This window comes from Podarcis bocagei, assembly GCF_964188305.1.
Source record: "Podarcis bocagei genome assembly, chromosome: 6".
In the NCBI taxonomy this organism is placed as follows: Eukaryota; Metazoa; Chordata; class Lepidosauria; order Squamata; family Lacertidae; genus Podarcis; species Podarcis bocagei.
In genome coordinates, this window is record NC_138130.1 from 98414945 (window position 1) to 98428350 (window position 13406).

The following is a 13406-nucleotide window of genomic DNA, read 5'->3' on the forward strand; positions in this document are numbered from 1 at the left end:
CCAGACCCTTATATATAGCGTATGACTGGTATAGGGTATTACAGTCATATCTCATGTTGCATCTGCTTCAGGTTGCGTTTTTTCGGGTTGCGGACTGCCAAAACCCTGAAGTACTGGAATGGGTTACTTCCAGGTTTCGGCTATCACGCGTGCGCAGAAGCGTCGGATCACAACCCGCACGTGCGCAGGCGCAGGTTGCGAACACGCATCCCGCACGGATCACGTTTGCAACCCGAGCGTCCACTGTACTGGTTCGCATCCTCCCACTATATAGAAGGGTCTGGTGACTTCTGTTTCAGTGACCAGTGGTACCTCGGGTTACAGACGCTTCAGGTTACAGACTCCGCTAACCCAGAAATAGTACCTCGGGTTAAGAACTTTGCTTCAGGATGAGAACAGAAATTGTGTGGCGGTGGCAGCGGAAGGCCCCATTAACTAAAGTGGTACTTCAGGTTAAGAACAGTTTCAGGTTAAGAACGGACCTCCAGAACGAATTAAGTTCTTAACCCGAGGTACCACTGTATCTGAAGAAGTGTGCATGCACACGAAAGCTCATACCAATAACAAACTTAGTTGGTTTCTAAGGTGCTACTGGAAGGAATTTTATTTATTTTCTTTCTGCCTCAGAATGGGATGATTTAGAGCAGAGAAATAGCAGCCGGGGGGGGGGCAGTTTAAGTGCCACCAACTCTCCCATCACTTTTCCAGTTGAAATTGTCTCCCCCGAGTGATTTTTCTTTTTTAAAAAATAAATGAATTAAAAAGCTGCCAGGCATTCATCATAAGCCCTTGCATGGATTATGTCATAAGCTGTAAGAGACACATTCTCTGTGGCGGCAAGCGCAGAAACGAACGGTAATCGTTCCTCCAGCCTGAAATGTTCTCTGGCTGTGACATCAAGCCCGCAGACCATGCTGCTTTCATTTTAAGTGTGTCGTATTTGGCTCAGTCAGCTGTGGGTTTTTCCCTTTTCCAAACTGCCTGTTTGTGGCTTCCCGCAGAGCAATGCTACAGTCTTCCCATGGCGGCAGAATTTAACATTCACTGCTGTTAGCTGTCAAGAAACCCTAGTCCACTTAGCTACTAGGAGGTGCCACTGCGGAATGAAGCTGGGACCTTCTGCATGATGATGATGATGATGATGATGAAATTGTCATCATCGCCCTTGAGCCAGTGCCACTAACTGGACTCATCCACTTCAGCCCCGACTGGGCTAGGCGAGCTGGGTAGCACTTCCAGAGACCACCTTCTGCACAGGAACAGGTCAAAGTGCTGTGGACTCACAGCTTAGTGTTGTGAGCACCAGATTCACTCCCACAAGTAGACAGTCGTCGCACAGCAGAGTATAGCAGAGTCTAGCAGAGTATATAAACAACTCGGAGAGCAGCTCTGTAGAATATTTTCTTTTATTCTATCTACAACTATACAAACTATATACAGAGCTTAATGAGCCTAAGCATAAATGAATGCTGCACTGCACTGAGTGTCTGCAGCTGCTCTTAGCAGCAACCTTATCTCTACAAACGATCTCTAACACTCAGTCTCTCTCTCTCCGACACTGACTGACTGACTGACTCGGTGCTGGAGCAGAATAAGTAGAGAGCAGAACACGCCTCCTCCTCTCTGGAGAATCAGCAGACTCCTCAGGAGATTCTTGGATATGGGAGGGGTGAAATCTCCTCAGAAATAAAGCTGGAAAAGCAGCTGCTCTTCCAATGATCTATACTCCTTTCTTGTCGAGACCCTAAACGGTCTCGGTCCTGTATACCTGAAGGAGCGTCTCCACCCCCATCTTCCAGCCTGGACACTGAGGTCCAGCTCCGAGGGCTTTCTGGTGGTTCCCTCCCTGCGAGAAGTGAGGTTACAGGGAACCAGACAGAGGGCCTTCTTGGTGGTGGTGCCCGCCCTGTGGAACGCACTCCCATCCGATGTCAAGGAAATAAGCAGCTATCTTATTTTTAAAAGACATCTGAAGGCAGCCCTGTTTAGGGAAGTTTTTAATATTTAATGCTGTATTGTTTTTAACACTCGATTGGGAGCCGCCCAGAGTGGCTGGGAAAACTCAGCCAGATGGGCGGGGTATAAATAATGAATTATATTATTATTATTATTATTATTATTATTATTATTATTATTATTATTATTGCTAGTGCAGCATTCCCTATTTTGACCGAAAGCAGCTCCTCAGGGTTTTGAGAGGGAGGTTTTTTTCCCCATTCCCTGTTTCTTGCTCCTTTTAACTAAAGGTGCCGGAGGTGGAATCTTTGAGCTTCCACATGTAAAGTAACTGATCTGTGTTCCCTCCCCAAATGAGCATGTTAGGGGATCACCTGTTCTGAAACAGGGGTGTGGGAACCTTTTCTCACCAGCAGGCCAGGTCTTTTATCTCCCCACCCCTGACGGGCCAAATTTGGCAGGTGGGCCCAAGCACTGTCTGAGCTGTTTGAAATCACTTTTGCAACCAGAGGTTCACAGAGCAGTGTGGAGCTGTTTGCAAAAGGGCTTTTAAGCAGCCTCGCTTTCAAAGAGCACAGAAAGTAGCATGCCCCACCCCTATTATTATTATTATTATTATTATTATTATTATTATTATTGCAGGGCAGTGTGCAACAATAAAAACATAATTTACACAGCATAACAATAAAAACATAATATAGTGCTTAATCATCATAATAACAATCCCCCACACAAACACATTTTCACAAGCAATGGACTATTTAATGGCCAAAGGCCTGGGTAAAAAGTAAAGTTGATTGATTGATTGAATTTATATACCACCCTATACCCAGGGGTCTCGGGGGCGGTTCACTGAATAAAATGAAAATATAAAACCACAAAATACCTAATAAAAATAAAAACAACAACCAAATAGCCCCCAACCACACACAAAAAAACACATTTTAAAAGGGCATAGGATGTAAGTCGGATCAACCAAAGGCCCAGTTAAAAAGGAACATTTTTGCCTGGTGCCTAAAGGTGTATAATGAAGGCACCAGGCAAACTTCACAGGGGAGAGGATTCTATAGATGGGGAGCCACTGCAGAGAAGGCCCTGTTCTCGTGTTGCCACCCTCCAGACCTCTCGAGGTGGCACACAAATGAGGGCCTCAAGATGATCTCAGGGTCTGGGTAGGTTTCATATGGAAAGAGAGAGTCCTTGAGGTATTATGGTCCTGAGCCATTTAAGGCTTTATAGGTCAAAACCAGCACTTTGAATTGGGCCCGGAAACTAATTGGTAGCCATTGCAATCAGACCAGGATCGGTGTAGTATGCTCAAACCGTCTTGCTCTGTTGAGCAACCTGGCCGCTGAATTCTGCACCAGCTGAAGTTTCCGAACCGTTGCCAGAGGCAGCCCTACGTAGAATGCAGTGCAGTAATCTAACCTTGAGGTTACCAGAGCATAGACCGCAGTAGTTAGGGGCTATCTCTGTCCCAATGGGGCATAGCTGGGCCACCAGCTGAAGCTGATGGAAGGCACACTGAGGCCCTGAACCTCAGGTGTAGCCTTGCAGCAAGGAGTTTCCCTGCCCCTGTCCTAAAAGGCAGACTGCAAATAAATGTGTGCCCAGAATAAATCTGCTCAAGTTCTTAACAGGTTCTCTCCCACCTTCTAGGATGTCCTACACGGAAGCGATAGAGGTTTTAAAGCGAGCTCACCAAGAATTCGTTTACAAACCAGAGGTGAGTGTTGCCGTGTGTGTGTGTGTGTGTTTGTGAGGGAGGGTTTCTTCGAAAAACTAAATGAATACCGAGGCCTGAGTATTAATATTTTTGTTTTCCACTTTTTTTTCCAGTGGGGTCGTGATCTTCAGACTGAGCATGAGCGATACCTGGTCCAACACTGTGGCGAGATTCCCGTATTTGTGTTCAACTATCCCTATGACCTGAAGCCGTTCTATATGCGGGACAACGAAGATGGACCCCAACATACGGTAAGAGTTCCAAGTCAAAATGCCTAGGGCCTAGGCAGTGCAGGATATTGCCCTTTTGCATCTTGCTTTCTTCATATAGTTTCTGGAATGAAGTAGTCCAGTCCAGCTCTTCTTTCTGATGCCCCTAATCTTGGGGGAATGTTTGTGTGTGGTGGGTGAGGATTAATACAGTGCCCAACTCGAAACAGACCCGTTGAAACAAATGTACCTAAATTGGTCATGTCCATTAATCCCAGTGGGTCTACTCTGAGTAGGACTAACGTTGGCTGCAACCCATGATCTCCCAGGAAAGGAAAGCATTGCCTAGGGCACCACGCAGAACTCCCAAAGCTTCTGTTTGCTGTGTAATTACTGTGATTTAGTATCCCTGCTTACTACTTAGGCCAGGGGTAGTCAGTGTTTGGACTCCAACTCCCATCAGCCTTTGCCAGCATGATCAGAGGTCAGGGGTGATGGGAGCTGTCAGTCAGCCGCATCCGAACAGCACCACATTGTCATGCTTTAGTGGGGTGGAACAGGATTTATCCAGCAATTCAATGCGAAGGGTGAGCATTTTAGGAATTCACATTGTTCGCTGCCGTTGGGTTTTGTTTTGCTTTAATTGGCTTTTAATTGATTTCACCTGTTTTGCATTTTAATCTTGTTGCTAAGTCACTTTGAGACTTTTTTTTTTGTATAAACTAATGCAAGTGATTAATTATATGTACATACATAATCATACATACACAAAGACAAACTGGGTTTGTCAGTGATTTACAGCGTACAAAACCTGATTGCACGACTTTAAAACTTAAATACTCATAATTTAAAAGCACAATAAAACGGTCCTGTTTTGGCATTAAAATACGCACTGGCTAACGCCATCTTAGATACGCGATTCAGAGAGAGATTTATTCCTTTATTCCCCTTTCCTTTCAAGGTGTCGGCAGTTGACCTCCTTGTACCAGCAGTCGGGGAACTTTGCGGAGGCAGCCTGAGGGAAGACCGACCTGATTTCCTACAGTCCCGCCTACAGAGGTCAGGGAGAGGATTTCTGCTTCTGGCTTACTGTGGGGAGCTGTTGGACAGTTGGTCAAGGAGGGTCTGTTGAGGACGCCAGCGATTAAAGGGGAGAGGCCGGCCGCTTGTTCAGACAGAACAGATGCTTCTTAGGGGATGCGTTCCTTGACATGCCAGACTCGTTGGTGCAATCTGTCCAATACGCAGAAATGCAAAAAAAATAAAATACTGTTGCAGCCCCTTTCTCACAAATGTGTTTGGGCTGGGGAGGGGGACAGAAATTCACAGCCGTGCATCACCCTGTTGTCTTAAGTGCTTGCTTTTCTATTCATCTTAACTCCCACCTGTGAAAATCTCCTGTGTCCACTATCGTTTCTTTTTGACGCACATTTTCACAAAAGCAGTTTTCCATAATATAAGGCCTTTTGTAGGTTGCTTTCATGATGTTTTCCCCTTGGTTCCACAGGCTGGGGCTTGAAGACACCTACCAATGGTAAGGACAGCCATGTGTTGTTTGTTGGTCTACGGCTGTGTTCATAGCGTTGCCCAGGTGGATCCGATCCTCCTCCTTTGGGTGGCACACCTGTCTGAGGTTTTTGAGCTGTGATTCCTGCATTGCAGGGGGTGGGCTGGATGACCCTTGGGGTCCCTTCTTATACTGCAGTTCCATGATTCCAAAACTTTGCAACCACCAACTGCTGGTAAAAAGGTAAAGGTACCTCTGACCATTAGGTCCAGTTGCAGACGACTCTGGGGTTGCGCGCTCATCTCGTCCAAAGGCCGAGGGAGCCAGGGTTTGTCCGCAGATAGCTTCCAGGTCATGTGGCCAGCATGACCAAGCCGCTTCTGGCGAACTAGAGCAGTGCATGGAAACGCTGTTTACCTTCCCGCTGGAGAGGTACCTATTTATCTACTTGCACTTTGACGTGCTTTCGAACTGCAGGAGCTGGGACTGAGCAACAGAAGCTCACCCCATCACGGGGATTCGAACCACCGACCTTCTGATCGGCAAGTCCTAGGCTCTGTGGTTTAGACCACAGCGCCACCCGCGTCCCCACCAACTGCTGGAGGGGAGAACAAATCCTTTTTCAGTCTTGTGGTGGAGCACAGTTTTGCAATGGCCCATCACACCTGCTAAATGCATCAGTTGGGACATAGGACCATAGAACTGTAAAATTGGAGGGTCCTCTAGTCTAACCCCCTGAAATGTAGGAATCTCAACTAAAGCATCCAACCTCTGCTTATTAAAACCCTCCAAGGAAATAGAGTCCACAACCTCCCGATGGAGACTGTTCCACTGTTGAATGATGTTCTTCTGCGTTCCTCCCCCTGGCACCCCCTGACCTGCCTGACAAAGTGAGTGACAGAGCTGTCATTCTCCCTCAGTGGGTGGCGCTGTGGTCTAAACAACTGAGCCTCTTGCGCTTGCCGATCAGAAGGTCGGTGGTTCAAATCCCCACGACGGGGTGAGCTCCCATTGCTTTGTCCCAGCTCCTGCCTACCTAGCAGTTCGATAAATAGGTACCACTGCGACAGGAAGGTAAACAGCGTTTCTATTCGCTCTGGCTTCCGTCACAGTGTCCTGTTGCACCAGAAGCGGTTTAGTCCTGCTGGCCACATGACCCGGAAAGCTGCCTGTGGACAAACGCTGGCTCCCTCGGCCTGAAAGCGAGATGAGCGCTGCAACCCCATAGTTGCCTTTGGCTGGACTTCACTGTTCAGGGGTCCTATACCTTTACCATTCTACATCTTTCTTAAAGTATGTAAGTTGGGCAGAAACAAACCTTTGGAACGATTTCAGAGGGGGAAAGTGGTTGCTTGTCTTTGTTAGTAACTGTATTTGACATCTCCAGACAGGGCTGGGAACTCTCCGCTACCTGAAACCCCAGACAGCTGCTGTCAGTCAGTGTAGACAACCATGAGCTCAATTTCTAACATCTCCAGGTATGACTTGGAGGCAACGCCGGAGAGCAGCTCCCGGTCAGGGCAAACAGTGCTGAGCTAGACGGACCAATTCTCTGACACCGAATAAGACAACTTCCTCAGTTCCTGGGACCTAAATAGAGGCCTTCTGAATCAAACCAAGTATTGGTAAACACAACTGATCTGCCGCCTTGCATTCCAGGTACATAGACCTGCGTCGATTCGGATCAACCCCTCATGGTGGATTTGGAATGGGATTTGAGCGCTACCTCCGCTGCATCTTGGGCGTCGAGAACATCAAAGACGTCATCCCCTTCCCACGGTTTTCACACTCGTGCGTTTTGTAGCCTTTCCCGAAGTTGCCGCCGTCGCTCGTTTTTACAAATCCGTGCCCTGCTGCCCTGACGACAAAACTGCAGTGTTGTCTGGAAAAATATAGAGACAACGCTCTCCCAATCCCCTTTTTTAGCATTGGATAATACTATGGTAAACTTCACACCGAAGACATTTGAAACTGAGGATAGTTTTGCATTATTGCATTGTTTTTAAATCCGCAGAGCACTTTGCATTGTAGGACTCACTGACTGTTTTCGGGGAGGGAAGAGAACAATTGTCTTGTCTTTGGCCATAACTAGAACGAACAAAATTAAACTTTCACCAAGTGTCTGTTCGTCTGCGAGAAGCGTTTGGGCGGACCGTGAAACTCTCAACCAGGAATAAGAAGCAACACACTGTGAAGGTTGCAAGAGAGATGCCAGCCGTTCCTCAAACATGGTGCCTTCCAGAATTTGTTGGGCTCCGACTCCCATCTTCCCCGACCATTTGCTAGGCTGGCTGCGGTCAGTGGCAGCTGGGAGACGAACCACTATTAGTGGTCCCCTGTGCTTTGGGCGTACTACTCATATTCACCAGGGACTGTGTCCAATGCTGTGCTGATATTGTACCAGTTCCCCTTCTGGCGCCTCTTGTTGTTTAGTCGTGTCCAACTCTTTGTGACCCCTGGACCAGAGCACACCAGGCACTCCTGTCTTCCACTGCCTCCCGCAGTTTGGTCAAACTCATGCTGGTAGCTTCGAGAACACTGTCCAACCATCTCGTCCTCTGTTGTCCCCTTCTCCTTGTGCCCTCCATCTTTCCCAACATCAGGGGCTTTTCCAGGGAGTCTTCTCTTCTCATGAGGTGGCCAAAGTCTTGGAGCCTCAGCTTCAGGATCTGTCCTTCCAGTGAGCACTCAGGGCTGATTTCCTTCAGAATGGATCGGTTTGATCTTCTTGCAATCCATGGGACTCTCAAGAGTCTCCTCCAGCACCATAATTCAAAATTCTCATAATTCTGGCACCTAGCGAAGAGCTTTATATCTCGGCAGGCATTTCAAGACCAGTGTTCTTTCTCTTCTGGTTTTGCAGTTAGTTTTAGCTGAATTTATCTTTAATTCTTCTCTTTTTATGGTACAGGGAGATCCTGCCCCTTAATGCGGGGGCTCTGTTCCTGGCCACCCCGTGCGTCAGTGGGACGCTCACAAGTCTGTTCCTCTCCTGCCCCCTTTCAGTGCCCAAAATAGCACATGCGCCTACGGTCGTCTGTGTGCTGACCATGTGTAAGTGGAGAGTCCCCCATACGCCGCTTAGAGGCAACAGAGTTAAATGGCATATAAATTGTTGAAGTGAATAACCAGGGGTCAGCAAACTTTTTCTGCAGGGGGCTGGTCCACTGTCAGACTTTGTGGGAGGCCGGACTAAATTTTTTTTTGGGGGGGGGGGAATGGAACGAATTCCTATGCCCCTCAAATAACCCAGAGATGCATTTTTAAATAAAAGGGCACATTCTACTCATGTAAAAACACTGATTTCCTGGGCAGATTTAGAAGGCGATTGGGCCGGATCCGGCCCCCGGGCCTTAGTTTGCATACCCATAGAATAAGCAAACATGTAGAGGGTCCAGGTTGCGCAAGGGCTGAGCTGCCCGGTCCCTAAGCGCCGCTGCAAAATTTGCGATACGCTTTCTTGAGTAAAAAGTGTTTGGCCAGAAGGAATTTCCTCCGAATCCAGCTCGGCGGCAGAGCACCACCGCAGAGAAGGCCCTGCTTCCGTTTTGCTGCTCGGCGCCCGTCTGAAAGTCGCGGCGTTGCCTGCAAGAGCGTCTCTGACTTATCTCAAGAATTGTATGGGGGAATTTGTTAGGGAAACTGAACTGCTGCATAAACTGAAATGACTACCCTGATTGGATAAGAACCAGAAAGGGTTGAGCCAGTCGTTCTCCCAAACCTCTGCTTCATTCTTAAAGGTAAAGGTAAGGCAAAATATGGGACGTGGGTGGCGCTGTGGGTTAAACCACAGAGCCTAGGACTTGCCGATCAGAAGGTCGGCGGTTCGAATCCCCGTGACGGGGTGAGCTCCCGTTGCTCGGTCCCTGCTCCTGCCAACCTAGTAGTTCTAAAGCACGTCAAAATGCAAGTAGATAAATAGGTACTGCTCCGGCAGGAAGGTAAATGGCGTTTCCGTGCACTGCTCTGGTTCGGCAGAAGCGGCTTAGTCCTGCTGGCCACATGACCCGGAAGCTGTACGCTGGCTCCCTCGGCCAATAAAGCGAGATGTGCGCCGCAACCCCAGAGTCGGCCATGACCGGACCTAATGGTCAGGGGTCCCTTTACCTTTAAGGCAAAATATGGGAGGAGCTTGTATGTAATTTCCCCCATCTTTACAGCAGGTTAGTTTCTGCATCCTCTTTCCTCTGTTTGGACATGCAGAGAGGCATTATCAGAGTAGCCAGCTAGACAAAAGCATTTGTGGGGTGAAGATGGGCCACTGAAGAGAGAGTGGCCTGGGGAAGAGGGCATGTGACCTGGAGGACTTCCAAGGGCCTGATAGAGAGACCTAGGGAGCCACATCCAGCCTCTGGACCTGAGATTCCCACCCCTCTGAACTAACTGCTCATCATATAATTTAGTATCTCAGGACTTTCAGACTAGAGTCAGAGAGTTGGAAGGGACCCTGAGAGTCATCTATTCCAACCTCCTGCAATGCAGGAATCCCAACTAGATCATACATGACAGATGGCTATCCAACCTCTCCTTAAAAAAACTCCAATAATAATAATAATAATAATTAATAATAATAATTTATTATTTATACCATGCTCATCTGGCTGGGTTTCCCCAGCCACTCTGGGCGGCTTCCAACAAAAGATTAAAAATACATTAAAACGTCAGTCATTAAAAACTTCCCTAAACAGGGCTGCCTTCAGATGTCTTCTAAAAGTCAGATAGTTGTTTATTTCCTTGACATCCGGTGGGAGGTGACACAGGGCAGGCGCCACCACCGAGAAGGCCCTCTGCCTGGTTCCCTGTAACCTCACTTCTCGCAGCGAGGGAACCGCCAGAAGGCCCTCGGAGCTGGACCTCAGTGTCCAGGCAGAACGATGGGGGTGGAGATGCTCCTTCAGGTCTACTGGGCCAAGGCCATTTAGGGCTTTCAAGGTCAGCACCAACACTTTGAATTGTGCTCGGAAACATACTGGGAGTCAGTGTAGGTCTTTCAGGACCAGTGTAGTAGTAGTAGTAGTAGTAGTAACAATAACAATAAATTTTATTTATACCATGCCCTCCCTGGCCAGAGCAGGACTCAGGGCAGCTAACACCAGTAAAATTACAGTACAAACATAATAGGGGGGTTGGGGGAACCAATTTAAAATACAGGTTAAAATGCAATTTAAAATGCAGCCTCATTTTAAAAGTAGCCCATAGATCAAAACCATAAGTGGAGGGAAACATAAGGGTCAGACTGAGTCCAAACCAAAGGCCCTGCGGAAAGATGTCAAGTCCCGCAAGGACCTGGTCTCTTGCGACAGAGCATTCCACCAAGTCGGGGCCAGTGCTGAAAAGGCCCTGGCCCTAGTTGAGACCAATCTAACCACCTTGCGACTTGGGACCTCCAAAGTGTTGTCATTTGTGGACCTTAAGGTCCACCCTGGGACATACCAGGAGAGGCGGTCCCATAGGTACGTGGGTCCTAGGCCGCATAGGGCTTTAAAGGTCAAAACCAGCACCTTAAACCTGACCCTGTACTCCACTGGGAGCCAGTGCAGTTGGTAAAGTGGTCTCTGCGGCCGCTCCCAGTCACCAGTCTAGCTGCCACACCCAAGGAAGGAGAGTCCACCAGCTCTTAACGCCAGAAAGTTCTTCCTGATGTTCATTCAGAATCTCCTTTCTTGAAACATAAATCCCTGGACTCAAGTCCTACCCTCCGGAGCAGCAGAAACCAAGCTTTCTCCATCCTCCATGTGACAGCCCTTTAGATACTGGAATATCTTTTTTTTTAATTGACTTAAGAAAATTATACAAACAGCAAAACGAAGAAGCCTGAATTAACATTGCCTTCTATCTATAAGAAATAATAATAACTATTACAATAATGAAAATACTAAAAAAATACATTTACTTCCCTTTGAACTTCTATTCTGGTTACAGTATATTACTATTCTATAAGAATCTATTATTTCCTTTGCTGTCCCATATATTATTTTATTTCCCAAATTCAACCTAACCCTCCCCTCCTCCCCACTGCTTCCCTTGACCTGTGTGAGATCTTCCCATCATAATATTTTTTTCTAGTTTCTTTAAGAAAATAGAATAACATGAAAACTGTTAAATTATAATTACTTCTTTTGTCCTTACACGCTTAACAATGGCCTATTAAGAGTTCTGCTTTAACACCATATTTCTTCATGCATTCCCCTATGCATTCCCATTCTGTATAGAAGGAAAAAAAGATACTGGCAGATCTTGACGTAATTCCTTTTTTAAGTAGTTGGCAGGTGGTTCTGGAATTCTAGAGTGATGTTTCCTTAACACCTCCCATTGAACTCTTCATTGTCCTGGTTCAAACAGCTTATCGGTGACATCTTGCCATGATAGACTGGTATGTTTTGTTTTGACTCGTAGACAATCCTGACGCGATCAATTAAAGGGATGACTCCTAGGCCTTAACTCTTCTCTACCGGTCGTTGAAATGCTGTGGAAATTTGGGGCGGTTGCTTAAGAGGCCTCTCTCCCTCAATTTCCCCATTTGCATGATGGCGATGATGACGTCTTGATGTAAGGGAGCGTTCGTGGAACTTTTAATTAAGTTGTTTTATTTTTTGGCAGGCAAGGCCTGCCCTTTCGCAGTGCATCAAGGAGAAAGGAAAGTTCCACGTTTGGAAACCTGCAGTCTTGGCTTGCCCTGTTAGAACGCTTGTGCAATATTTCGATCCATTCTTTCCCGATGAGGAACAAATGCCAATTGTAAGTTCGCTGTCATTGGCAGAGCATGCCAATATTCTGATTGAGCAGGTGGAAACAGCTGCTGGTTCTTTGCATAGGTACAATATTTCTTTCCCTCCTTCCTCCAAACACAGATCAACATACAGGTTTCCTTCTTTATCTTCACAACAACCCTTTTCAAGTATCCCTGTTTTCCAAGGACAGTCCCAGATTGACAGAAGCCGTCCCGGTTTCTGATTTGATCCCAGAATTTCCTGCTTTTCCTTGTCGTTGTTGTTGTTTAGTTGTTTATTCGTGTCCGACTCTTCGTGACCCCCTGGACCAGAGCACGCCAGGCACTCCTGTCTTCCACTACCTCCCACAGTTTGGTCAAACTCATGCTGGTAGCTTTGAGAACACTGTCCAACCATCTTGTCCTCTGTCGTCCCCTTCTCCTTGTGCCCTCCATCTTTCCCAACATCAGGGTCTTTTCCGGGGAGTCTTCTCTTCTCATGAGGTGGCCAAAGTATTAGAGCCTCAGCTTCAGGATCTGTCCTTCCAGTGAGCACTCAGGGCTGATTTCCTTAGGACATCTCTATTTTCATCAGAGAAATGTTGGAAAATAAGTAACTATACAACCTTTAGAAGACACCTGAAGGCAGCCCTGTACAAGGAAGTTTTAAATGTTTGTTGTTTTATTATGTTTTTATATATGTTGGAAGCCGCCCGGTGTGGCTGGGGCAACCCAGTCAGGTGGGTATATGTAATAAAATTATTCTTATTATGGAATAGGACATCCCTGTTTTCACCGGTGAAATGTTGGAGGGTATGCTTTGATACTGTATTGTTTTTATCGCTCGTTTGGGAGCCGCCCAGAGTGGCTGGGGAAACTCAGCCAGATGGGCGGGGTATAAATGATAAATTATTATTATTATTATATTTGAGGTAGGTTAGGTTGAAAGAGAGAGGGTGGGCCCAGTGAGATTCATGTCTGAGTGGGTCTCCCCAGTCCTAAACTGAGACTCTAGGCATTGCACCTGTCACAGGTCCAACTCTGGCAAGGTTCCGATTCTGGTGATGCTGCGTATTTGTTGAGTGGTATTCAACCATGCTTTACTCAGAGCAGACACATTAAAATGAATGGGCCTAACTTGGAGTTGTGCTCATCAATTTCAAGTTTTGGTAAAACTTAATTGAATACCACGCATATCTTTAAAAAGCAACACCACCACTAGGAACAAGGGAGATAATACAGTGGTAGGTTATTTCTTTCTTCTGTCTGTGAGCCTCCCTTGTCTGACATAGCAAAGAG

At 46.9% G+C, this 13406-nt stretch overlaps 1 protein-coding gene across 2 annotated transcripts in view; it reads left to right on the forward strand.

The window, feature by feature from the left end:
* NARS2 (asparaginyl-tRNA synthetase 2, mitochondrial) overlaps positions 1 to 7521 on the forward strand; it is a 45666-nt gene extending 38145 nt beyond the window's left edge. For both annotated transcript variants that reach the window (XM_081197408.1, XM_081197409.1), the window contains exons 11-15: positions 3616 to 3682; positions 3796 to 3933; positions 4853 to 4950; positions 5399 to 5425; positions 7058 to 7521. In XM_081197408.1, the coding sequence (XP_081053534.1) occupies positions 3616 to 3682; positions 3796 to 3933; positions 4853 to 4950; positions 5399 to 5425; positions 7058 to 7202 (475 nt within the window). In that variant the 3' untranslated portion in view covers positions 7203 to 7521. The remainder of the gene's footprint in view (positions 1 to 3615; positions 3683 to 3795; positions 3934 to 4852; positions 4951 to 5398; positions 5426 to 7057) is intronic.
* The last annotated feature ends 5885 nt before the right edge of the window (positions 7522 to 13406 follow it).